This window comes from Otolemur garnettii, unplaced genomic scaffold, assembly GCF_000181295.1.
Source record: "Otolemur garnettii isolate 467f Iridium unplaced genomic scaffold, OtoGar3 scaffold00116, whole genome shotgun sequence".
Taxonomy (NCBI): domain Eukaryota; kingdom Metazoa; phylum Chordata; class Mammalia; order Primates; family Galagidae; genus Otolemur; species Otolemur garnettii.
In genome coordinates, this window is record NW_003852511.1 from 5,698,653 (window position 1) to 5,723,633 (window position 24,981).

Consider the following 24,981-nt stretch of genomic DNA (forward strand, 5'->3'; position numbering starts at 1 on the left):
TTTTTTTTTTTTTGAGACAGAGCCTCAAGCTGTCCCCCTGGGTAGAGTGCTGTGACATCACAGCTCACAGCAACCTCCAACTCCTGGGCTCAAGCGAGTCTTCTGCCTCAGCCTCCCAAGTAGTCTGGGACCACAGGTGCCTGCCACAACACCTGGCTATTTTTTTGTTGCAGTTTGGCTGGGGCCAGGTTTGAACCTGCCACCCTCAGTATATGGGGCCAGCGCTCTACCCATTGAGCCAAGGCACTGCCCAACACCCAGCTATTTTTTTGTTGTTGCAGTTGTCATTGTTTTTAACTGACCTGGGCTAGATTTGAACCCACAAACCTCAACGTATGTGGCTGGCTCTGTAAACAGTGTGCTATGGGTGCCAAGCCACCATTATTATTATTATTATTATTTATTTTTTTTTTTTTTGAGACAGAATCTCACTCTGTCATCCTGGGTAGAGTGCTGTGGCATCATAGCTCATAGAAACCTCAAACTCTTGGGCTCAAGTGATCCTTTTACGTCAGCCACCCGAGTAGCTAGGACTACAGTCACCTGCCACCATGCCTCGCTAGTTTTTCTATTTTTAGTAGAGATGGGTCTTGCTCTTGCTTAGGCTGGTCTTGAACTCCTGAGCTTATGCAATTTAACCACTTTGGCCTCGAGTGTTAGGATTACAGGTGTGAGCCTCTGTACCCCATACCTGGCCTATATTACCATTATTTTAAAAACCTGATTCTTGGCTGAGGACAGTGGCTTACACCTGGGTGTCCAAAGCAGGAGTATTACTTGAGGGCAGGAGTTCAAGACCAGCTTGAACAGCATAGCAAGACCCTGTCCCTACAAAAAATTAAAAATAAAAGAAAATAAAAATAAAAACCTAGTAAGATGGAGCTGATTTCTTTTTTTCACAATTTCAGAGTAACTTCTTTTTTTGTCAGCCTCTATCTTTGGATCTGTAATCTTTTAATAGACATTCAGATTCAATTGCCGGTTAAAAAAAACAAATAGCTGCTCTTTAATTATACATCATATTTTATGGTTTTCAGTTTAGTTCAGGAAGTAAGGTAAAAAATAACCATAGCATGCACAAAGTTGTATATGAAGTATTATAGTTTCCTTTAATTTTACTTTAGAGCAACTTGAAAGTTTCCTGAATTTTCACTTTATTTTTCATCCTGAATTGTTTCTCTGATGCCAGTTAAGATGGAGGATGGAACCAGATGCTTTAGAATCTGAGATGCGTGAAGGCCCAAGGCCTGCTTTTCATTTCGTTGTAAGCTTTGTTTGCCTGTGCCACTTGGGGATGGGAACACAAGGCCCTGAGATGGACAGCTGCTCACAGGGGCTCTTGTTCTTTTCTAGTCAGCAAAGCCTCTTTAGAAACAGGCAAGGTATTCCCACTATGTTAAGGCCCAAGAGTTTACTAAGCATAATCAAATTGTCTTCAGTGAGGACTTAACTGCTCCCAAAGTATAATTATCTCTTAATGAAAATTGATCCAGAAAGTAACTTAATGTCAGGTATATTAAAAGTTACAAAACTGGCCTGGTGCAGTGGCTCACGCCTGTAATCCTAGCTCTCTGGGAGACCAAGGCAGATGGATTGCTTGAGGTCAGGTGTTTGAGACCAACCTGAGCAGGAACAAGACCTTGTCTCTACTAAAAATAGAAAAACTAACCAAATGTTATGACAGGCACCTGTAGTCCCGGCTACTCAGGAGGCTGAGGCAGGAGGATCACTTGAGCCTGAGTGTGAGGTTGCTGTGAGGTATGATGCCATAGCACTCTAGCCTGGGGTAACAGAGGAGTGGGACTCTGTCTAAAAAAAAAAAAAAAGGAAGATTAAAAAAAAAAGGAAGTTATAAAACTGAGATTTTTGGGATATCGCAGGAATTTATCTTAGAAATCGTGTAAACCATTCAGTCACATTGTGTAGGTAGGCAATGAGTTCCCGAGTGGCTTGCCTAGGGTTGAACAACAAGTTCATGACAAAGCTGCAGTTCTTAGTTTGAAACTAAGATATTTGAAACCATGATATTAGATGGTATTTGACCTTCAAAAATAGTAATTTCATTATGCTTTATGTGATAGAAACCCTTTCTTCATGCTGACATCACTTGAGCACTCAGATGTTTTACAATTAATATCTGGGAAGAGAGTAGCCTTCTCTATTTGATACTTTCCTAAATACCACTGTGAAAGACCAAATCACAGGGCCCATTTGGATTCTAGGTCTGTCTTTATGTGGCATCCCTTTTTTTTTATTTTGAGACAGACTCTCACTATGTCGCCCTCAGTAGAGTACTATGGCATCACAGCTCACAGCAACCTCAAACTCTTGGGTTTAAGTGATTCTCTTGCCTCAGCCTCCCAAGTAGCTGGGACTACAGGTGCCTGCCATAATGCCTGGCTATTTTTGTTGTTGTTGCAGTTGTCCTTGTGGTTTAGAAGGCCCAGACCAGGCTCGAACCCTCTAGCTTCAGTATATGCGGCCCACGCCCTGCACACTGAGCTACGGGTGCTGCCTGTGTGTCGCATTTTAAGTTCTTATTTACTTAATATGCCACAAGGGTTGCTTCACAATCCATTGGTCATCTGTTGAAATTGCCTTTTTGATTTTTGGGTTTTTTTTTCTTTTTTGCTTGTGGTCAAAGTTTTGATGCAAGGTGGAGATTGGTCAATATTCAAAACATCTTTACCACTAGTGAATGATAGATAAAAGAGAATACAGAGAGATGCTTGAGTAATAGCAAAGGCTGCACAGCCTCTTTCAGCATATTCAAGGCAAGGATGAGTCTCCAGTTTTCTTGTATACCTGACATGAATATATTAAGATGCTCTTCAGAGGCATTGGGATTTAATGGTTTCTGCCATCTTTTCTTGAGTACTAACCTTTTTCTTTTGTTGCTTTATTCTTGCTTACTAAGTGCTAATCGATTGATAGGGACCTCCCTTGGGTGTAGCATCATGCCAGGTATCAAGGTGAAAGTATCATGGTATAAATAGATTTTAATCATTGCCACAAGGAGGAGATTCTGATCCACTTAGGAGTTAAGATTTGCATGCATAAAATAATTTATGGGGAAAAAAAGAATAGCATAACAATTAGAAACATAATTAATGTTTTATAGTCACTTCTTGCAAAAGAAGTTAGAATTTGCAAGATCAGTGAAGCTTAAAATAAATTCCATCACTGGAGGACTAATCCATGCCTGGGATGTCAACTATGTTTTGAGGTTAAAATAAAAGGGATTTAGATTAATGGCCCTGTTGGTTTCTTTTATAGTTTCTACACGTCCAAAAGCCAGCTCTTCTGTAACAGTTTCACTCCACGAATAAAACTGGCAGGAAAGAAGGTAGGTTTCATGACCAGGAGAGCCTTTGGGGACTGTCACACATTGATGTGTTTATTTTAGTCCTAAAGAACCTTCATTTCCCCTCATCCTCCCCATGATCAGGAACAGGGTTTAAGAAATTTGTCGGCTCGGCGCCTGTGGCCCAAGTGGCTAGGGCGCCAGCCACATACACCTAAGGTGGCGGGTTCGAATCCAGCCCGGCCCGCCAAAAACAATGATGGCTGCAACCAAAAAATAGCTGGGTGTTGATGGCTCACCCAAAAAGTAGCCTGCGGTCCCAGCTACTGAGGGAGGCTGAGGCAGGAGACTCACTTGAGCCCAGGAGTTGGAGGTTGCTGTGAGCTATGATGCCACGACACTCTACCCAGGGGGATAGCTTGAGGCTCTGTCTCCAAAAAAAAAAAAAAAAGAAATTTGTCTTAGAACTTTACAGTTATGAATAATAAAATAACCCCCATAGACAGCATGAAAAACATGGAAAAAGTTAATTTTATTATGTTGTGACTGGTTTATTCCAATCCTGAGGCCACTCAGATACCAGCGGGGACAAAACTCAGATATCCAAAGGGAAATGTGATAAGAAGGTGCATCCTAATAGTAAAGAAATGAAAATTCTGGCTCGGCACCTGTGGCTAAGGCGCCAGCCACATACACCTAAGGTGGTGGTTTCAAATCCAACCTGGGCCCGCCAAAACAACAATGACAGCTGCAACCAAAAAATAGCCGGGCATTATGGCAGGCGCCTGTGGTCCCAGCTACTTGGGAGGCCGAGGCAGGAGACTCGCTTGAGCCCAGGAGTTGGAGGTTGCTATGAGTTGTGATGCAACAGCACTCTACCCAGGGGGATAGCTTGAGGCTCTGTCTCAAAAAAAAAAAAAAGAAAGAAATGAAAATTCAAACTAGAAAGTGGGGGTTGGGCAAGATGGCTCACACCTGTAATCCTAGCACTTCAGAAGGCCAACGCTGGTGGATTGCCTGAGCTCAAGAGTTCAAGACTAGCCTGAGCAAGAGCGAGACCCTGTCTCTAAAAATAGCGGGGCAGGTATCTGTAGTCCCAGGTACTTGGGAGACTGAGACAAGAGAATCGCTTATGCATAGGGTTTGAGGTTGCTGTGAGCTATGATGCTACAGCACTCTACCAGGGCAACAAAGTGAGACTGTGTCTAAAAAAAAAACCTAGAAAGTAAATTCATGTTTTTGCTTACCAAATAGGTTTAAAATATATAAATTATACTACATGCTGGAAAAAAGTGGTAAAATTGGTACTTGAGTACCTGGTTAGTGTATGATAATTTTGCAAAGCAGTTCAACCATGTGTATTGGGAGCAATGTCAATGTTCATGCCATTTGACTAGGCAAGTCCATTTTGGGGCATGTGGTAAAATAGATTTGGGTCTAGTTTCATTTATAATAGTGAGAAGTTGAAAGCAAGAAAACAATGGCTGAACAAACCATGCCGTATCTACTTGATGGAATATATTTGTAACTAATAAAAAATGACAGTTTTAAGAACCTGAACAAGTATTTTTGATGTAATATGAGAAGAAAAAGAGGCCCCACACCAGGGTGCTGTCACTCCTCTGCCTATTTCTAGTAGAGCTGAATTCTCTGAGAGTTGCCCCATTTGTGGCCACGTTACATTAATAGTTTTAGGGCAGCTAGGAGTAGTGGCTCATGCCTATAGTCCTAGTATTCTGGGAGACCGAGGTGGGTAGAATACCTAAGCTCAGGACTTCAAGAACAGCCTGAGCAAAAAGTGAGACCCCCATCTCTACCCAAAATAGGAAAACTAGCCAGGCATTGTGGCAGGCACCTATAGTCCCACCTACTTGGGAGGCTGCGGTAAGAGGATCACTTGAGCCCAAGAGTTTGAGGTTGCTGTGAGGTATGATGCCACAGCACTCTATCCCAGGGTGACAGAGTGAGACTTTGTCTTTAAAAAGAATAGTTTCAGGGTCACTTCTTCGCTTTTCTTTTTTTTTTTTTTTTTTGGCAAGGAGGACTGTTAAAATGGAAAATATTAATTTGGAGGAATCTGAAGACCCCTTAAATAGGCCATGTCAAGTAGTAAAGTGCTGGGAGATAGGACTCTGCCTACAAAGAGCCTTCTCCTGCCTTATGAGGTTTTATGCCTTCACCACAACCATTCTTGCCAAAGTGGAGAAACGTATCTGCATCTTGATCATGAATATTGTTATGAGAGGTCTCAGGGTCCTGAAAAAGATTCATTGAAAAAAATCTAAAAAATGATAGTTCTGTCAGATTTTTTTTCCTCTACCTGGTTCTCCATTTTAGCATACTAGGTGATCTGCAGAGTGCTCAGCTCTCTTAGGTATAAGCAGACAGGTGACAGTGCTGTGGGGAAAGGAAACACATAGCCTTTGGGTCACCTGAACAGTGGATTGACCACCAGTTAGGATTTTGACTCTGCCACCTGCTAATCATGTGACTGTAGGCTAGTTTCTTTATCCTGTCTAGAAATTAATATTGTCCCTTTTAAAGTGAGGTCTATGTCCCTACTGGATAGGCTCTGAGAACAAACAAGATGTGAGGTGAGAAGGAAAGGACCATGGTAGGTAAGTGTCAGACGTTAGCTACTGCCTTTCCATCAGTTACAGGAAGTGTTAAGACATGGTCTCTGCCTTGGGGAGCAGCCATGTGCCTACTGTGCCTTGTGATAAGTTCTGTTCTGGCAGAGGAGGAAGTGATTAACTATCTATTTAATTTAATTTTACAGCCTGCCTCTGAGAAAGCAAAAAATGGCCGTGATACATGTGAGTACTTTTGAGATCTTCTTACATTACTTTTAGAAAGAGTCACCTAACCCATGGCAAAAAAAGATTATGTGAAATCACTTAAAAGTTCACAGAAAAGTTGGAAGACCTGAGTTCCTTTTGTGTCACTATGGAAGGTCCTTTAACCACCTTGTATTTTGGTCCTAAACACTGTGAAATGATGACAAAACCTTGTTTTTCTTTTTCATAGATCAGTTGTCAGGATCAGGTAGAAAGTTTGATTTATTCATGCATTTATTTATTTATTTGGTAAAAAGTATTAAAGTACTAAACATACTAAGATGGTATTTTTAGAGCAGGATCACAGAAGAATGAAATGCTACCCACACCTTGCCTTCTTTTAATGCTGTACTATCTCTGTATAACTTTGGCATATTGTTTAATCCCAAACCTGATAGATGGGTTATTTCATTTTCCAAGGGGAGATGATGGTCACCTATGCCTTGCAGGTTTTGGTGGAAATCCTCTGAAGGCATCTGTTTGAAATGTACTTGGATGACAATTTGTATTATTTGTGTATTTCAGCTCTCGGGTCTCCAAAAGAATCTGAGAACGCCCTTCCCATCCAAGTAGATTATGATGCCTATGATGCTCAAGTGTTCAGGCTGCCCGGCCCATCCCGGGCTCAGCGCCTCGCCACCTGCAGGTTTCCTGCCAGATTCACTTTGGGGGCGGGGGGTGAGGGCAGGGTATACATGTGCACAAATCGCCTGATGTCCACTAGGCATATTTATGGGAGTAACTTTGAAAACGTTTTAAATTAAAATTAGCCAGAAGAAAGCCATGCTATGTAGAGCATCAGGGATTTTCTTTTCAGGCTCTTCAGTCCCCGCCATTGTTTGCTGTGAAGTATTGTCTCAAAATAAAGAGAGCATTCTAGCTAAGAGAAGTAATCCACAGATTTTAGAATCAGTGGCCTTATCATAGCTCACTGAGCTCAAGTAGTCCTTGTACCTCAGCCTCCCAAGTGGCTAGGGCTATAGGCACAAGCAACTATGATTGGCTAATTTTATTTTACATTTTTAGAGATAGGGTCTTGCTCTGTTGCCCAGGCTAATCTGGGCTTAAACAATCCTCTTGCCTCAGCCTTCCAAAATGCTGGAATTATAGGCATGATTATAGGGCATGGAATTATAGGCCATGCTCAGCCGTATATTTTATTCTACTGCTTATAGTCTTAGAATTTTTTTTTTTTTGAGACATAGTCTCACTATGTTGCCCTTGGTAGAGTGCCGTGGCATCACAGCTCACAGCAACCTCAAACTCTTGGGCTTAAGCAATTCTCTTGCCTCAGCCTACCAGATAGCTGGGACTATAGGTGCCCATCACAACGCCCCGCTGTTTTTTGATTGCATTTGTCATTGTTGTTTAGTGGCCTGAGCTAGGCTCAAACCCTCCAGTATCAGCATATGTGTCCAGTACCCTACTCACTGAGCTACGGACGCAGAACCTATAGCCTTGGATTTTATGTTTTTTTTTTTTTTAATTGAGACAGAGTCTCTCACTTTGTTGCCCTTGTAGAGTGCTATGGCATCATAGCTTACAGCAACCTCAAACTCTTGGGCTCAAATGATCCTTTTGCCTCAACTTCTCAAGGAGCTAGGACTACAGCCACCTGTCACACAGCCCAGCTATTTTTTTTTTTTTTTTTTTTTAGAGACAGGGTCTCTCTCTTGCTCAGACTGGTCTCAAACTCCTGAGCTCTAGCAATCCACCATGGGAGGCCAGGATTCTAAGTGTGAGCCACTGTGCCTGGCCTGTGTTTAATTCTTTATGTAGAATTTTTTTGCATGAATGTGAGAAACAGAATTCTACCTTGTTTTCTCCCCTGGTTGGCTAAATACTGTTTTCTAGATTTCTTAAATGTGTATATTTAAATACAACTAACTGTAAGAATATTATATCTCTTAATTTTGTTCCAAATGAAGTTGTGGCCACATGATTTTTTTTTTTTAAGAGACAGAGTCTCACTTTGTTGCCCTTGATTCGAGTGCTGTGGCATCACAGCTCACAGCAACCTCCAGTTCTTGGGCTTAGGTGATTCTCTTGCCTCAGCCTCCCGAGTAGCTGGGACTAAGGAGCCTGCTACGACACCTGGCTATTTCTTTTTTTGTTGTTGCAGTTTGGCCAGGGCCAAGTTCGAACCTGCCACCCTTGGCATATGGGGCTGGTGCCCTACTCACTGAGCCACAGGCGCTGCCCCCACATGGTTTTTTTTTTGTTTGTTTTGTTTTTGTTTTTGTTTTTGAGACAGAGCCTCAAGCTGTCCCCCTGGGTAGAGTGCTGTGGCATCACAGCTCACAACAACCTCCAAGTCCTGGGCTCAAGCGAGTCCCCTGCCTCAGCCTCCCAAGTAGCTGGAACCATAGGCACCTTGGCGGGCCCAGGCTAGATTCAAACCCGCCACCTTAGGTGTATGTGGCTAGCATCTTAGCCACTTTAGCCACAGGTGCCAAGCTACACATGGTCTTTTTTGTTTTTTGTTTTTTAATCCTTTTCCCTGAACCCATTGTAATATCTCTTCCTGAGACTGTTTAGGCAGGAGTCCTCAAACTTTTTAAACAGGGGGCCAGTTCACTGTCCCTCAGACCGTTGGAGGGCCGGACTGCAGGCCCAGGACGAGTCGGCTGCTAAGCAGGACAGGCAGTGGCAGCAAAAACACCCGGCTGGCCAGATAAATGTCCTTGGTGGGCCGCATGTGGCCCGCGGGCTGTATTTTGAGGACCCCTGGTTTAGAGCTCAGAATAAGTGCTATTAACAGCAGGTTTCCTACACGTGATGCTACTTAAGGCCTCAGTAGTAGCTACTTAGGGGCTTTTCTTCTGAGTCTTTAAAATTGCTCTCATAGTTAGATTTTTGGTTTTCTTTTATCTAATCAACAACAGCAAAACCTAGTGTTTTAGGTATCCAGGTAACTTGAAGGCACAAACCATGTCTTAATCTGTGCTCTACCTCTTACAAATGGCTAAGCATATTTTGGTGCTTAAGTATTTTCTGTTAAAATAATGAATATGTAGTCAGCTCCTGGGATCTATTTTCAGGCTTTATTTAAACTCTTAGGTAAAACAAAATCCTTCCAGGAGGAGAAGGAAGACTCTGATGTCAGAAGGGCATCCTATTGGTGGGCTAAGTCTTTTGTTCTTAATTTTTACTTCCCCATTGGGCTTCTTTTTTTTTTTTTTTGAGACAGAGCCTCAAGCTATCCCCTTGGGTAGAGTACTGTGGTATCACAGCTCACAGTAGCCTCCAACTCCTGGGCTTAAGCAAGTCTTCTGCCTCTGCCTCCCAAGTAGCTGGGACCACAGGCGCCCACCACTATGCCCGGCAATTTTTGGTTGCAGCCATCATTATTGTTTGGCGGGCCCGGGCTGGATTTGAACCCACCACCTTAGGTGTATGTGGCTGGCGCCTTAGCCACTTGAGCCACAGGCACTGAGCCGGGCTTCTTTCTTTTTGATCTTTCTTCCTACTGCTTCTAGAGATTCTTTCTTTATGGAGTTTATGGATTTGTTTTTTTGTTTTTTTATTATTAAATTATAGCTGTGTGCATTAATGCAATCATAAGGTACAGTGTGCTGGTTTTATATACAATTAAAATATTTTCATCAAACTGCCTTCTTGGCATTTTCTTAGTTGTTGTGACATTTATATTCTACATTTAGTAAATTTCATATGTTATGTTTTAATGAGTAATTGTTATTTACTTATTTATTGAGACAGAGTCTCACTATATCACCCTTGGTAAAGTGCTGTGGCGTCATATCTCACAGCAACCTCAAACTCTTGGCCTAAAGTAATTCTCTTGCCTCAGCCTCCTGATTAGCTGGGACTACAGGCACCCACCACAACTCCTGGCTATTTTTTTTGTTGTAGTTGTCATTGTTGTTTGGCAGGCCTGGCCTGGCTTGAACCCACCAGCCATGGTGTATGTGGCTGGCGCTCTAGCTGCTGAGCTACAGGTGCCAAGCCAGTATATTGCTTTTTAAACGTTTATTAAGGAAATGTTCAGTCATGCTCAGAGATACTAATATCATGAATAGTTGTCACCATGTTGCCCGTCTTATTTCATCACTTCTCTCACATTTTACATTTTGGCTGAAGAATATTAAAATAAATCCTAGGCATTCCTATTTCTTTCTCCTTCCCTGATACATATGTCAGTATATGTCTCTTACTAATAAGAACTTTAAAAAATTAATACTAATAACAAAATTAACACTAATTTCTTAATGTCCTCTAATAGCCAACCCATATTCACAGTTCCCATTTATCTCAAAAACATATTTCTATAGTTGTTTTGTATAATTTGGGATCTAAACAAGATGCACACATTTCCTTTGGTTGTAATGTGTCTTTTGTGTGTGTGTCTAATAGTAGAATATCTTGCTTTCTTCTTTTGGCTGGTTGTTTCCTTGTAATGTTTTACCTTTCTCTTTACTCTCTGAATTTCTTTTTTCTTTCTTTTTTTTTTTTTTTATTTTTTTTGAAGTTTGGCCGGGGCTGGGTTCCAACCCACCACCCTCAGTATATTGGACCAGTGCCCTACTTCCTGAGCCATACCACCGCCCCTCTGAATTTCTTCTAAAGTGTGAATTATCTCTAGAAGCTTGGTTAGGTTTAGGTTCAAGTTTAAGGGCAAAAAGACTTCTCTGGGGGTACTGTGTACTTTGTCTTACATAACATGGTCTCTTGTCGGGTCCCCTGTTTTTAGTGATGTGAGATTGATCAGTAGGATGAGGTGGGGCCATCACTTCTTTACAGCTCTGATCCCATCACTTTGGCTATGTGAGAACTATCAGTCATTTCTCCCTTTCTTACATATTTCAAGCTGCTTAGGGCAAAGTACCTCCTATGTATTTCCCACTCATGTATCACATTGGGGGTCTTTGTCATTAGTTTCCCAAGTGGCTTGGGCAGGTGATGGCTTTAAGAGGTGGGACAGGATTCATTGCTTGGTGGTAACTTTTTGTCTCTTGCCCACAGGTCCGTGCGAGAGCGGGAAAGTCATAGTCGAAAGAGCGCCAGCTCCTGCGATGTCTCATCCAGCCCTTCCCTGCCCAGCCGTGCACTGCCCTCTGAGGAAGTGAGAAGCCAGGCTTCTGATGACAGCTCCCTGGGCAAGAGTACCAACATCCTGATGATCCCACACCCCCACTTGCACCAGTATGAAGTCAGCAGCTCCCTGGGCTACACCAGCACTCGAGGTCAGAGTGCTGGCACACAGACAGAGTGACAACAGCATCCTACTGTAGCAGAGGGTGGGTGGGGAGCTGGTGGTCTGGGGTGGGGTGTGAGTCCCCCATCTCCATTATTTCCACAGCAGTGCAGTGGGTGAGAATCCCCTTAGCTGTTAGGTATGTGCGCTTTACACTATGTTTTATCTCTACACTTTGTTCTCTCATTACAATACCTTTTCCTATGTTAATGTAGAGCTTTTCTTAGGTCTAGAGTCAAAGAGGTTTGCTTATTGCCTTGCCATTTCTAGTAGCACCATACATAAAACCACCTTTGTCCTGGGCAGCACCTGTGGCTCAGTGGGTAGGATGCCGCCAGCCCCATATGATGAGGGTGGTGGGTTCAAATCCAGCCCTGGCCAAACTGCAACAAAAAAATAGCTGGGTGTTGTAGCAGGTGCCTGTAGCCCCAGCTACTCAGGAGGCTGAGGCAAGAGAATTGCCTAGGCGCAGGAATTGGGGGTTGCTGTGAGCTGTGTGACTCCATGGCACTCTACCAAGGGCAATAGTGAGACTCTGTCTCAACCAAAAAAAACAAACAAACAACAACAAAAAAACAAACCTTTGTCCTATGTTCTATTTTAAGGCTTCTCCTCTCAGCTACCTGTTCCTGTCTAACACTCAGGAGCACAGATGCTGCTCTTCTTGTAACTTGGCCATCCAGCAACAACTACTAGTACTGTTTCACAGACCCCTCCTGACTTTTTTTTTTGTTTTTTGAGATAGTGTCTCACTTTGTTGCCCTGGGTAGAATATTATGGCATCATAGCTCACAGCAACATCAAACTCCTGGGTTCAAGCAATTCTCTTACCTAAGTCTCCCAAGTAGCTGGGACTACAGATGCCCACCACAACACCCAGGTATTTTTAGAGACAGGGTCAAGCTGGTCTCAAACTCTTGAGCTTAAGCAGTCCATCCACCTCGGCCTCCTAGAGTGCTAGGATTACAGGCATCATATGTGGAGATCATTGTGGTTCAGGCCTGGAATTGGAACATTATCTCTTTTACCTGTGTTGGATTGCTGGAACTAAGTCATTTGGCTTCACTGCAAAGGGGCTGGGAATGATATATTCTTGTTGTGTGCCCAAGAGGAAAATCAAACAGGTTTAGTAAAGAAATTGAGGGCAGTGCCCGTAGCTCAGTGGGTAGGGCGCTGACCACATACACTGAGGCTGGCAGGTTTGAACCTGGCCTGGGCCAGCGAAAACAACAATGAGAACTGCAACAACAGCAGCAACAAAAATAGCTGGGTGTTGGGGTGGGTGCCTGTAGTTCCAGCTACTTGGAAGGCTGAGGCAAGTAAATTGCTTGAGCCCAAGAGTTGGAGGTTGCTGTGTTGCCATGGCACTCTACCCAGGGTAACAGCTTGAGACTCTGTCTCAAAAAAAAAAAAAAAAAATTGACTAGCTCTGCCAGGGTTTGCCCTTCTAGCCACCAAATTATCTATTTTTATTGTTTCCCCCACATACAAAAAATAGTCATCCCTATCCCCAGGGCAGTGTTTTTCAGCCTTTTTTATATCATGGCACACTTGAACTTATAGTTAAACTTCCATGGCACATTTAAATTATGTTGAACTAAAAAAAAAAAAAAGTATTTACTGTGCTTTGAACTTGTTTCAAAAATAATTTAATTAATGGTCTTTAAAAATTTTCACAGCACACACCAGTTGAAAATCACTGACCCAAGGAGACAACTTAAGTCCTATTATTCAGTCATTACATCCACTACAGTGTCCAGGGTCTCCAGGTGATATGTGGTCCTTTCTGTCAAGTTTGTAGATGGCTTAATTGGGCCAGTAATTCAGGAACTTGAATTCTCCTTCTCCTACGTATTTAGTAAGTAACAAACCCAAACATACTCCATTCTTTATAGTTTGGCAATTTTACTCATTTCTCTTACTCTCTGACATTTACATCCAGGGTTCTTGTCAGTTCTGCTTATCAGCCTGCTTAGTTCTGGTTTCCTCATGGCTCTGTGCTTTCTCTTTGTGCCTCAACTCCCTGATACCGGGCAGATGTCCTGGAGAACATGATGGAGCCACCACAGAGAGATTCCAGCGCACCAGGGAGGTTCCATGTGGGCAGCGCAGAATCCATGCTCCATGTCCGGCCTGGTGGATACACCCCCCAGCGAGCGCTGATTAACCCCTTTGCCCCCTCTCGAATGCCCATGAAGCTCACATCCAACAGAAGGCGCTGGATGCACACTTTTCCTGTGGGTAAGTTTGTTGCTCAGGAAGAGCCTTGGACTAGGGTTCCAGCCATGGTCCTCATCTCTCATCATTCATGTGTTTTTGGTCTAGTGTTTCAGCTTCCAGCTTCTAGTAAGAGGGGAATAACCGTGTCCACTTTGGCTATCTCAGGTCTTCTCCTGGACAGGCTTTGTAACTAATTAGCTGTGTAAGCCTAAGGGCGTATTTTAAGGGACTGCTTTGCTACTTGCTTTCTTTCCTGAGACCAACTAATGTCCCTCATTCTTGTTCGTTTCCTCTTCTCTTAGTTCTCTCTGGATATTGATATTGCTGTCTTGGTTACACAGAATTATGGTACTTTGTTTTTTCTTAGGGGTCTGTGACAACTGAAAAAAAATTTTTTTTCACATTCACTGTTTTCCTAGTCTGTCCTTTTTGATCTGTGGTCTGTCCTAAAGAAGATGACAGTAAGGTTTTATAACACTGCAGCTAAAATTAAACTCCAGCTTAATGAGCTCTTACTGGGCTGGGAAGGAACAGATGTGTTGTGTTCCAGGTTTTTTTATTTTTTTCTTGGAAACCATCCTTCTGAATGCCTGGAAATGTCTAGTTTTTTGTTTGTTTGTTTGTTTGTTTTTTGCACTTTTAGTGTTTAAAAGTTACATTAGTCAGAAATACATTGGGGTCATGGCTGTGAGGTAAGAGGGCAAAACGGGGTTTGACCCCCTTTGCCCTTTTACCTCTGCCATAATCAGTCAAAGAGAAACTGCTTGTGTCTTTCTGGCTTCTTTTCCATTCTATTGCTATCCCCACTGACTCCATGTGAGAGAGCTCTCAAGAGAGCTTTTGATGCTTCTTCTGTGACCTTCAGCTCTTCCTGTTCTGTGCTTTTCCTCCTCCCACCCTTCGTGTACACTTTACTAAAACAGTATCCTCCAAACACTGCTTACTTGTTTCTTCCTCCTAAATACATCTGCGTGGCCTTCTGATAGCCAAGGCCTTCCTTTGCCGGCTTCCCAACCTCTCTCCTCATTCCCATCCTCAGGAGCTCTTCTCTTTCTCAAGTGATCTTCTGCACATGTTTTGCCTCTTTCACATTTGGGATTTCACTAATATAATTTCTTCTACCTATTTGCTGTCCCCTTCTACCCTTGCTAACATTGTTTAACACTTAGCTCTAGGCTGGGCATGGTGGCTCACTCCTGTAATCCTAGCACTCTGGGAGACTGAGGCAAGTGGATCGCCTGAGCTCAGGAGTTCCAGACCAGCCTAAGCAACAGCAAGAACCCATCTCTACTAAAAATAGAAAAACTAATTGGGTGTTGTGGCGGGTGCCTATAGTTCCAGCTACTTGGAAGGCTGAGGCAAGAGGATTTCTTAAGTCCTGGAGTTTGAGGTTTCTGTGAGCTATGATTCCATAGCGCTCTACCCAGGGTGACAGAGAGAGACTCTGTCTCAAAAAGACTAAATACATAAATATAAAAATTTAAAAAAACCGCTTAGCTCTAAAATATCTCTTTTTCTATGCAGCTTTCTTCAGTAAACTTGACTAATTCCAGTTTATCTCCTATTCCAACTGCTTTGCACTTAACCATTTTCTGCTTCTTAGAGAAGCAGAGTCATAGTTGTTATTTTCTTAAGTATTAACAGAGTCATTGGTGTTTCACTTGTGCTTCCTTCTGATTGAGTTTGTGTTAACCCTCTTGGGAAGGGGTCTTGCCTCCCATTCTGGTATATTTCTCTGTGGTGTCTCAGTTGGCCTGCATCAAACAGGCTTATAAAATATTCTTAATAGACTGAACAGGATGATGAACATGAGGCTCCACTGTAGAATGGGTCCAGCTTAGGAAGAGGAGGTACCTTTCTGGGAGCCCAAGGGTGTCTTGTGTCATGTTCCTGTGTGGTGTGCTCATCTTTTAGTCTCTCTAATACCTTTATCCTAGCAGTTGGAAAGAAGAACAGTTACAGTTAAGCGCACAGCACTAGCTTTCAGGTGGGAATGATGCTTAGTAGTTCTTTGTCTGGGTAGGACCATCCGGAGAGGCCATCCAGATCCATCACCAGACCCGACAGAATATGGCGGAGCTGCAGGGCAGCGGGCAGAGGGACCCAACTCACTCCTCTGCAGAGCTGCTGGAGTTAGCATATCATGAAGCTGCTGGAAGGTGAGATATGCATGGGGCTTCAGAAGGTAACTTGAGAACATTCTTTGGCACTTGGGACAACGTGCATAACAGATAGCTGACAAAACATGTTTATAAGACTTAAAAAGACAATATAAGATTAGAACCTTCCTTTGGCAGTCAGTGTCTTTCTCTTCTCGGGGCAAAGTGCAAAGCAAACGACCTGATGTTTTTGCCTGAGATGTCATTTAGGCCCTGCTTTATCTTGAATCTAAAACATGGATTTGTCTAAACCTCAGTCAAGGCTGAAAATGAGAGAGAAAATGCTTTGGGTTTTGAGTGGTCAGTCGGGTGATTCATGCTAAATGTTGTGGGCAGCCTCTTTATGACTTCTGTCATTTTAATGATTGAGAAATTCTACTGTTGAGATTAGAAGTTAATGCTAAAAGCAGTGGCAATCAAGGCCTGTGTTTATGGAAACAGCTTTTTTTGAAACAGAGCTCTGAATGTTTTATTAGGCATCTAAAGAGAGTCAGTGTAGGAAGAAAGTCATTTAAGCCTTGACAAGTGTGAGCCTGGGTTACACCTGGACTCACTGTTCCTGTGTTGCTTTAGAAAACACTTTGCAAAGAGCAATCTTTGGCCCCTCTTTCAATCATCTTGACATCCCTAGAGATGGGCAAGGGGTATGGGCAAGGCATGACCCTTTTACTAGAGCAACTCTAGTACGTCTGCTTAAGCATCTCACATCCATCCTTATTCCTAAGGTGGAGGCATGGGACAGAGAGGGTGGGTGGTCTAGCGTGGTGGTGGGAAAGCAGTTGGGTATCAAGGCCAGAGGAGCAGGACACAGGAGGCCAGAGCTGGCACACAAACCAAGCACTGCAGCCTGGTGGCTTGAGATATGAGTCCTGATGGTTGTCAGCCCAAGTGGCTAAATATTCAGGCCAGTTTCTGATGAAACCCCCAGGGATATAGGGTGAACAGGAAAAAGAGGTGGATGACCCACATTAAACCAGGTGGCTGGGCTCTGTTCTCTGCAGGCACAGCACTTCCCACCAGCCTGGTGACGGCATGTCCTTCTTGAACTTCAGTGGAACAGAAGAGCTTTCTGTCAGCCTGCTTAGCAACAGTGGTGCAGGTAACCAATCCAAGAGGTGAAAGAGTTGGGACGCTCAGAGGAGGCTCACATCTAGAAAAGACGTGAGGGCCAGGAAAGCAGGGCCACATCTATTTTGAGATCATTTCAGCCACGATTTTGGGTGACCTATTTAGAAACAGTGCTGTTTAATGCATGGAATTATAAATGGGCTGCACGTTACATTTTTAGCTGAGAAAGTATTGGTCAAGCTACATTTATCATCATCCTGTCAGGGAGTCATGATTGAGGGCTGCTTAGGAGCTTGGTGTCGAGGGCAACACCAGGGCCAGAGGAGGAGTGGTCTCTGCTCTAAAGGAGCCTTTAGGGTGAGGGGAGCAACCCCATCTCCATAAAAAACAGTCAGGAGAGTCTCAGAGGGGAACAGTGTGGCTCTAGTTATGAGACCAGAAAAGAGAAGGGTGGCGTAGTTGCTTAGAAAAGTGAGCAGAGCATGCATATCAAAATTTGGTTAGGTAGAGGGTCGGAAGATTAGGATTCCAAGTGGAGGGGGGAGGAAGAAGAGAAATATGAATGTGATTTTATGCTTTCCAGAAGCACCTTTATATATTTAATCTCATCCTGTCATTCCAATAGGGCATACTTATTAGACACATTTTATACATGGGCAGTGTAATGCCCAGAGACATAGAGATATTGAACTAATTTCTCAAAAAAACAAACAAACAAAAAACTAATTTCTCAAACCAGTGGGCAGGTATTCTGACCCAGACTGCTGTCCTCCTTTGACGGCTTTATCTAGAGTACCTTTGAGGGTGTAGCAGAACATGAGTTTTAATGGGTGGGGGCAGATTTTATAGAGTCTTAGAAGGGACAAAATGAATGTGAAAAGCAATAAAACTTAAAAAAAAATAACAGTGTTGATGCTTACTTGTATTTCTAAAAGTTAGCTTGAGGTAGATGGAGTAAAAGTGAAAATGTATAAAATTGGTAATGATGTTTTCCTTCATTCATCGGTAGGTTCATCCAACAGTATTCCTAGAGGCCTATGGCTAAGGCTTGGAAACTGTGTTGACAGTAAGAGAATCCCTAAATGATTATAATTTTATTCATTCATTCATACATTTTTTCATTTTTTCTTTTTTGGTCAACTTATTTACCAACATTCATTTGTTTTAAATGAGAAAACATATTGAATAAAAATTTCAGCTATGGAAGACCAAGGCAGGAGTATTGCTTAAGCCCAGGAGTTCAAGACCAGCCTGAACAATATAGTGAGATCTCTTCTTTATAAAAAAGTAAAAAAAAAAAAAAAATTGGGAGTGGTAGTGCATACCTGTAGTCCCAGCTACTGAAGAGGCTAAGACAGGAGTATCATTTGAACCCAGGAGTTGGAGGTTACAGTGAGCTATGTGATGCCACTGCACTCTAGCCCAGGTGACAGAGAGAGACCTTGTCTCAAAAAAAGTTGGAGGATGAGGATACTTTGTATCTTTGCGCTCATGGTGCTGAAAATGTTACCTAGTTGCTAGACTCCTTCATATTGCCTTTAAGCCTGGCAGGCACAGTGGCTCATGCCTGTAATCCCAGCATTCTAGGAGGCCAAGGAGGGTGGATTGCTTGAGCTCAGGAGTTCCTGACCCGCCTGAGCAAGAGCAAGACCTTATCTCTACTAAAAACAGAAAAAAAAAAAATAGGCATTCTGGCAGGTGCCTGTAGTCCGAGCTATTTGGGAGGCTGAGGCAAGAGGATCCACTTGAGCTCAAAAGTTTGAGGTTATGACACCACGGCACTAAACCTACAGTGACAAAGTGAGACTCTGTCTCAAAAAAAAAAAAAGTGCCTTCAGAAGGGTATAGAGGCAGTGTTTCTATTGCTTTCTTAAACCGAGGAACCACTTTTTAGGAACCCAGAGTTTGAGCTTTCCAGGCAGTTGGGGGTAGAGTTGCATCAAGAAAGGCTGCTGTGGAACTCACTAGACTATCCCTGGAGCTGGTTTCATTGATAACCCGAAAGAGGGGAAGTCACAGGTTTGGATGGTGGCAGCACCAGGATCTACTAGAGTTGCTCTGGGCCTAAGGTAATTCAGGCAGACCAGATGATTCTGTAGAAAAGGAATTTTCAGATGTACTTGGGGGGGGGGGAGTAAGATTTCAAAGAATATTTGGGGATGGTTGTGGAAGATCCTCAGATGATACCATTGTGGAGTCCTCGGGAGCTAAGCGTTCCCTGGTGGAGACACATTGGAAAAGCGTTTTCTGCACCCTGCATCTCCAGCTCAGCCTTTTCCCTCATGGGCCCTGTAGCAATAAATCTGTCTACCTGATGGACATCTCCACTTGGATGCCTAACAAGAACCTCACCCTTCATGTGTTGACAGCTGAACTCATGTCTTGTCGTTCCCATCCCACACTTCCTCTTCTGTTCCTTCCTTTTCCTGACTTTGGCTCCCATCTCCGTTCTCACTGCTTTTGTTCAGACCTCTGTCATTTCTGGCCGCTGTTATTGCAGCAGCCCTCTAAATGGTCTTCCTGCTCTGTTCTTGTCTTTGCTGATTCATCTTCCCTAATACCAGGGATGAGATATTTCCAGATGCAGGTCTCATCAGTCACTCCTTCCCAAATATTAACCCTTTTGTGGTTCTTTGTGGCTTGTGATGCTTCTTGTCACCTGGCTCCAGCCTCCATGGTGCTGCTTGTGAAAAAAGTACAGGTTCTAGACTGTTAGGACATGAGTCCTGACTCTTAACTCTGATGAGTATTGAGGCCTTGGACCACTTTCTGTGATCTCAGTTCCTCATGTGTGAGGAAGACTGTTGTGAATGTTAAATGTGATAATGCATGTAAGTGCTTAGGACAGAAGCAGCCATGCATGGCAAGTGCTCAACAAATAGGAGCTCTTGTTTTTACTATTATTATATGAGCATGTTAAGCCATTGCTCTGGCTTCCAAAAAGAATTGTGTCCTCATCTTCTTTGGCATAGATTAGCCCTTCTGTATAGAATATGCTTCTTTGTACTGGGCATAGTGGCTCATGCCTGTTATCCCAGCACTCTGGGAGGCCAAGGCGGGTGGATTGCTTGAGCTCGGAGTTCAATACCAGCCTGAGCAAGAGTGACACCCTGTCTCTACTAATAACAGAAAAAAACTAGTGGGTGTGTGGCAGGCTCCTGTAGTCCCTGCTACATGGGAGGCTGAGGCAAGAAGATCAGTCAAGCCCAGGAGTTTGAGGTTGCTATGAGCTATGATGCTATGGCACTCTAGCCTGGGTTAACAGAGTGAGACTCTGTCTCAAAAAAAGGGGGGGGGCGGTGCCTATGGCTCAGTGAGTAGGGCGCCGGCCCCATATACTAAGTGTGGCAGGTTTGAACCCAGCCCTGGCCAAACTGCAACAAAAAAATAGCTGGGCATTGTGGTGGGCGCCTATAGTCCCAGCTGCTTGGGAGGCTGAGGCAAGAGAATCACCTAAGCCCAAGAGCTGGAGGTTGCTGTGAGCTGTGATGCTACAGCACTCTACCGAGGTCAACAGAGTGAGACTCTGCCTCTAAAAAAAAAAAAGAAAGGCTTGGCACCTGTGGCTCAGTGCGTAGGGCGCCAGCCACATATACCATATGCAGTAACCAGTTAACGTCAGATCAATCTTCAGGTTATATCCAGAATCTTACCTCACCATCGTTAGCCTTATTCAAGGTACCAGGCTTTTGCCTGTGTACAGTAGTCTGCTAACTGGTATTGGCAGCTCCCTCTACCCTACCCTATCATTTATTTTCAACAAAGCAATTCAGAGTGATCCTTCTGTAACAGACATTAGATCATGAAATTTCTCTGCATGATTTCCTCCAAGGTCTTTCTGACTCATTGAGGTCAAAGCCATGGCATTGTGTCACTTGGTTTCTTCTTACTTTCAGATTCTGTCTCCTGCTTCCCCCTCTCACTTCAGTGTAGTGGTTCCCCAGGCAGATCAGACACACTCAGAATCTTAGGTCCTTTCTCTTGTTATCCCCTCTTCTGGGCTGTTACTCCAGAGAGCCTCACAGCTAAGGTCCATATGTCTGCAGTTTGCATCTCCAGTTGAATGAATGCTAAAAGCTTCCTGAGGTTAGCTTTCTCTCTGCTGAAGAAGGACTTAGGCGTTTCTCTAATGCTTTTCTCTCTTATAACCTTGTTGAACAATTAGCTAGATTGCTTTTTCAAAGACTTGGGCAGTGTTTTCCTACCTTACTTGGTTTCCTTTCAAACCATCCTCAAGCTTCATGAAACATGGTTTGCTTTCTTGAAACTCACAGAACTCTTATTCGTTCCAAAAATGTTGATTGAACTCTAGGTACTGTGCTAAAGCTGAGAAGAAACAAGAACTTGACTCTCCCGACTTCAGGGAGCTCTGGCTTCTCATTCACTTGGGATTTTATTTGAAGCATTTCCCCTCTGGGGTAATAGCCATGAAAAGAAAGCCCTCTCAGGAGGAATTGGACTATGTGAGTGGTTCCAGTAACAAATTCAGTGTGGGTTGAACATATGAGCTCTGCTAAATTAGGCTATGCTCAATGAGTGAATATGCTGTGATGAAGACAACCAAGATCAAAGTCCCAGCCCTCCTCACTGGCCTTTGGAATTGAGCCTTCATTTTTTGCGGAGACTTGGGTTCCTCATCTGTATTATGGGCTTACAGATCCTCACCGTCTCACCTGCCTACTCTGTACAATTGTTGTCAGGAACAAAAGTAGGTTGGGTTGGGCAGTGCCTATGGCTCAAGGAATAGGGTGCCAGCCCCATATGCCAAAGCTGGTGGGTTCAAGCCCAGCCCTGGCCAAAAACTGCAGCAACAACAACAAAAAGTAGGTTGGGTTTCTTAAAGGTGAGCTTACCACACTTAACACGCTGAGTCTTGGTTTGGGGCCAGGCAGGGTCAAAATACACAAGTAGTTAACATTTCATTCATTAAAAATAACCCAAACCAAACAAACAAATAAACAACAACAACAACAAAAAACAGAAGAGAAGCAGGAAAACCTTATCTGTGACCTCACCTCCTAGGGCTGGCTGGCTTATACCATCTGCAGGCACTCAAGCACGACTCAGATTTTCTTCTGCATGTGGACATGATTCACATGTGAGTCATGATTCACAGGAGTTGCTTCTCTGTGGGTTTCCCTCCTGGCTCGGTGGAACTGCATTTGGAGTGTTTTTGGCTGAGGCCTCACAGCCACACTCTTCCCTTATTTTTCACCATGCTGCCCAGCAGGGCCCACACAGTTGGTGGGATTGGGCAGAGAGTTTTTATCCCTCTGTTTCTTTAACTGAAGACCAGTTCAGAAGATTTGTTAGTAAGTGTCTTTCCTTTTTCTGCAGGTAGATGATTTTGAAAAAGAAAATGGGAAGGTGCCTGTGGCTCAGTGAGTAGGGTGCCGGCCCCATATACTGAGGGTGGCGGGTTCAAACCCAGCCCTGGCCAAACTGCAACAAAAAATAGCCGGGCATTGTGGTGGGCACCTGTAGTCCCAGCTACTTGGGAGGCTGAGGCAGAAGAATCGCCTAAGCCCAGGAGTTGGAGGTTGCTGGAGCGACTCTGTGCACTCTACTGAGGGCGAAAAAGTGAGACTCTGTCTCTACAAAAAAAAAAAAAGAAAAAGAAAGAAAGAAAAAGAAAATAAGCAGATGCCATGTTTTCTTTACCTTTAGTGTTGGGACTCAGAATCTACAAGCTTGGTGTTTGTGATGAATGTTGGGTGCATGCCGCAGATTGGCCTGAGAGCTAATATAAAAGTAAATCATAGCACAGTAAGGGTGGAAGGAAGGGCTTCTGGTCATTCACTAAAGCCAGGTTGGGTTTTTATGGCCTTGAGAGTTATAATTAGAGAACACAGTTCACAGTTCTCAATTCTGAATAGATAGCAAAAGAGACAGAACGGAGATGGTTTTCGTTAGCATTTGGCTCCACAAGTGATGTGTCTGACTTTGAACTTTGAGAGTGACACCTCATTCCCAAGTGTTGGATTGGAGCAGAACTAACCTACCACAAGATCTCACCTCCATTGTCAAGGTTGTTGGGGCTCTTCATATGCCAATAGCAAGTCTGCTTCACTGAAAATAAGGCATCAGAGGCAGAGCCAACGTCAAATGCAGTGTGTAGTTGGGCTTGGACTGCAAAGAAACTGTGTCATTATCTTCCTGGGAACACTTAAAATATTTATTTCTTTAAATGGCTTTTTCCTTAAAATTTGTGTGCATGTATGTATGTCTTTCTCTCTTGGAGATGACACAGGTCATCTCCTGTGGGTTAGGACCCTACGCTGCTCTGATAAGTTCAACTATTTCTTTAATAGTACAAGAATTTTAGTTGCCTTGTAGGGCAACTACAGTTACCACACGAAGAGGATCTGGCCATCTGTCACTGTCCAACCAATATGCAGAGATGGGGTTTAGGTCCAAACAAGCTTTATTTGTCAGAAGGCCAGGGATTCTGGAGAACAGCAAAAGTAGCCTCTCAATTCTGTTCTGCCACAGTTACAATTCTAATAACCGTTACAATGAAATGCCAGGAAACCAACCTAGAAAATTTTAACTTTATCTGATAGGAAGTAACATCAAACTCGTCTCCATTCTAACAATGCAAAATGTTTAAACAACAGAAAGGTAATTTTCTTTCTTTCTTTCTTTTTTTCTTTGAGACAGAGTCTCACTATGTTGCCCTGAGACATGTGCCATGGCATCCCAGCTCACAGCAACCTCAAACTCTTGGGCTTGAGCCATTCTCTGCCTCAGCCTCCCAAGTAGCTGGGACTGCAGGCGCCCGTCACAATACCTGGCTATTTTTTTTTGTTGTAGTTGTCATTTTTGGTTAGCAGGCCAGGTCTGGGTTCAAACTGCCAGCCTGCATGTATGTGGCCAACGCCCTAACCACTGAGCTATGGGTGCCAATGAGAAAGATGATTTTCACTTTAACAAAATATCTGAGAGACTTATCAGAGAAAACATATCATCAAAGTAACCTTTACTCTACCTATATCATAACACCTGTTGTCTGTGTGTGACCACCTCCCCAGAATCTCCTGAGATAAATATCCTCACAAGTGTGGAGAAACTTAACTAGATAATCACATAAGGTATGTGGGGAAGTCTGAGCAGACAAGGTCAGACTAGGTCAGCTGTACTGTTTCAGCTTAGCTTCTCAGACTCCATCTTGCAGGCCTCTTTTCTAGCTTCAGTCTGAGTTGGATTTTCTTAAGAACAACAACAACAAGAACAAAATAACAGATGATCAGATGATCAAATTTGGCATCCAACCTGAGAGGTGATGTGTTTAATATTTCTCTTATTGCTTAGAATGTTTTGCAAATGCTAATGTTTCATACCAGTTTTTAAGCTGAATAAGAAAATTCATCTCGTTGCTTCTTATTTATAATCAGGCTTTATGTTTGCATGAAAATGGATGTTGTCAGCCAAGATTTTTTTTTTCAGAAAATTTAGCTCCAAATGGCTTTTAGCTATTGACAAAAAACAGATAACATTTCAACAGCTAGAAACTGGTGCCCCAGATGGATAGTCAAGAAATAGAGCATCTGTAAAGTTGAGCGGAAAGAATCTAAATGCAGTTTCCACCTACCTACTGTGAGATCTTTAGTCATTTACTTAACTTCTCTGACCCTCAGTTTCTTGATCAGTGGGAAAAGAATCCTACCTACCTTTTATCTCCTGGGGTGAGTGTGAATTAAATGAAATACTTTGTCTGAATTAATAAATTATATCTTCTCTTATAATGATTAGTAATTTTAAAAATCTGCTTCATGGGCCAGGCGTGGTGGCTCATGCCTGTAATCCTAGCACTCTGGGAGGCGGAGGTGGGTGGATTGCCTGAGCTCACAGGTTCGAGACCAGCCTAAGCAAGAACAAGACCCCATCTCTAACAATATAGCTAGGTGTTATGGCAGGCCCCTGTAGTCCCAGCTACTCGGGAGGCTGAGGCAAGAGAATCACTTAAGCCCAAGAGTTTGAGGTCACTCTACTGAGGGCAACAAAGTGAAACTCTGTCTCAAAAATAAATAAATAAATAAAAATCTGCTTCAGGCAGTTCCCAAAAAGTTCTGAAATTCTTTTGGCGAAGAGATACCATCTTTTTTTTTGAGACAGAGCCTCAAGCTGTCCCCCTGGGCAGAGTGCCGTGGCATTACAGCTCACAGCAACCTCTAACTC

General features: G+C 43.3%; 1 protein-coding gene across 1 annotated transcript in view; it reads left to right on the forward strand.

Annotated features, from left to right (window-relative positions):
• Nucleotides 1-24,981, forward strand: part of DEPDC5 (DEP domain containing 5) — a 150,109-nt gene that overhangs the window by 56,145 nt on the left and 68,983 nt on the right. Inside the window, exons 17-24 of the mRNA XM_023517676.1 lie at nt 3,277-3,346; nt 6,084-6,120; nt 6,667-6,787; nt 11,125-11,345; nt 13,394-13,597; nt 15,600-15,735; nt 16,737-16,834; nt 17,813-17,869. Of these exons, the coding sequence (XP_023373444.1) occupies nt 3,277-3,346; nt 6,084-6,120; nt 6,667-6,787; nt 11,125-11,345; nt 13,394-13,597; nt 15,600-15,735; nt 16,737-16,834; nt 17,813-17,869 (944 nt within the window). The remainder of the gene's footprint in view (nt 1-3,276; nt 3,347-6,083; nt 6,121-6,666; nt 6,788-11,124; nt 11,346-13,393; nt 13,598-15,599; nt 15,736-16,736; nt 16,835-17,812; nt 17,870-24,981) is intronic.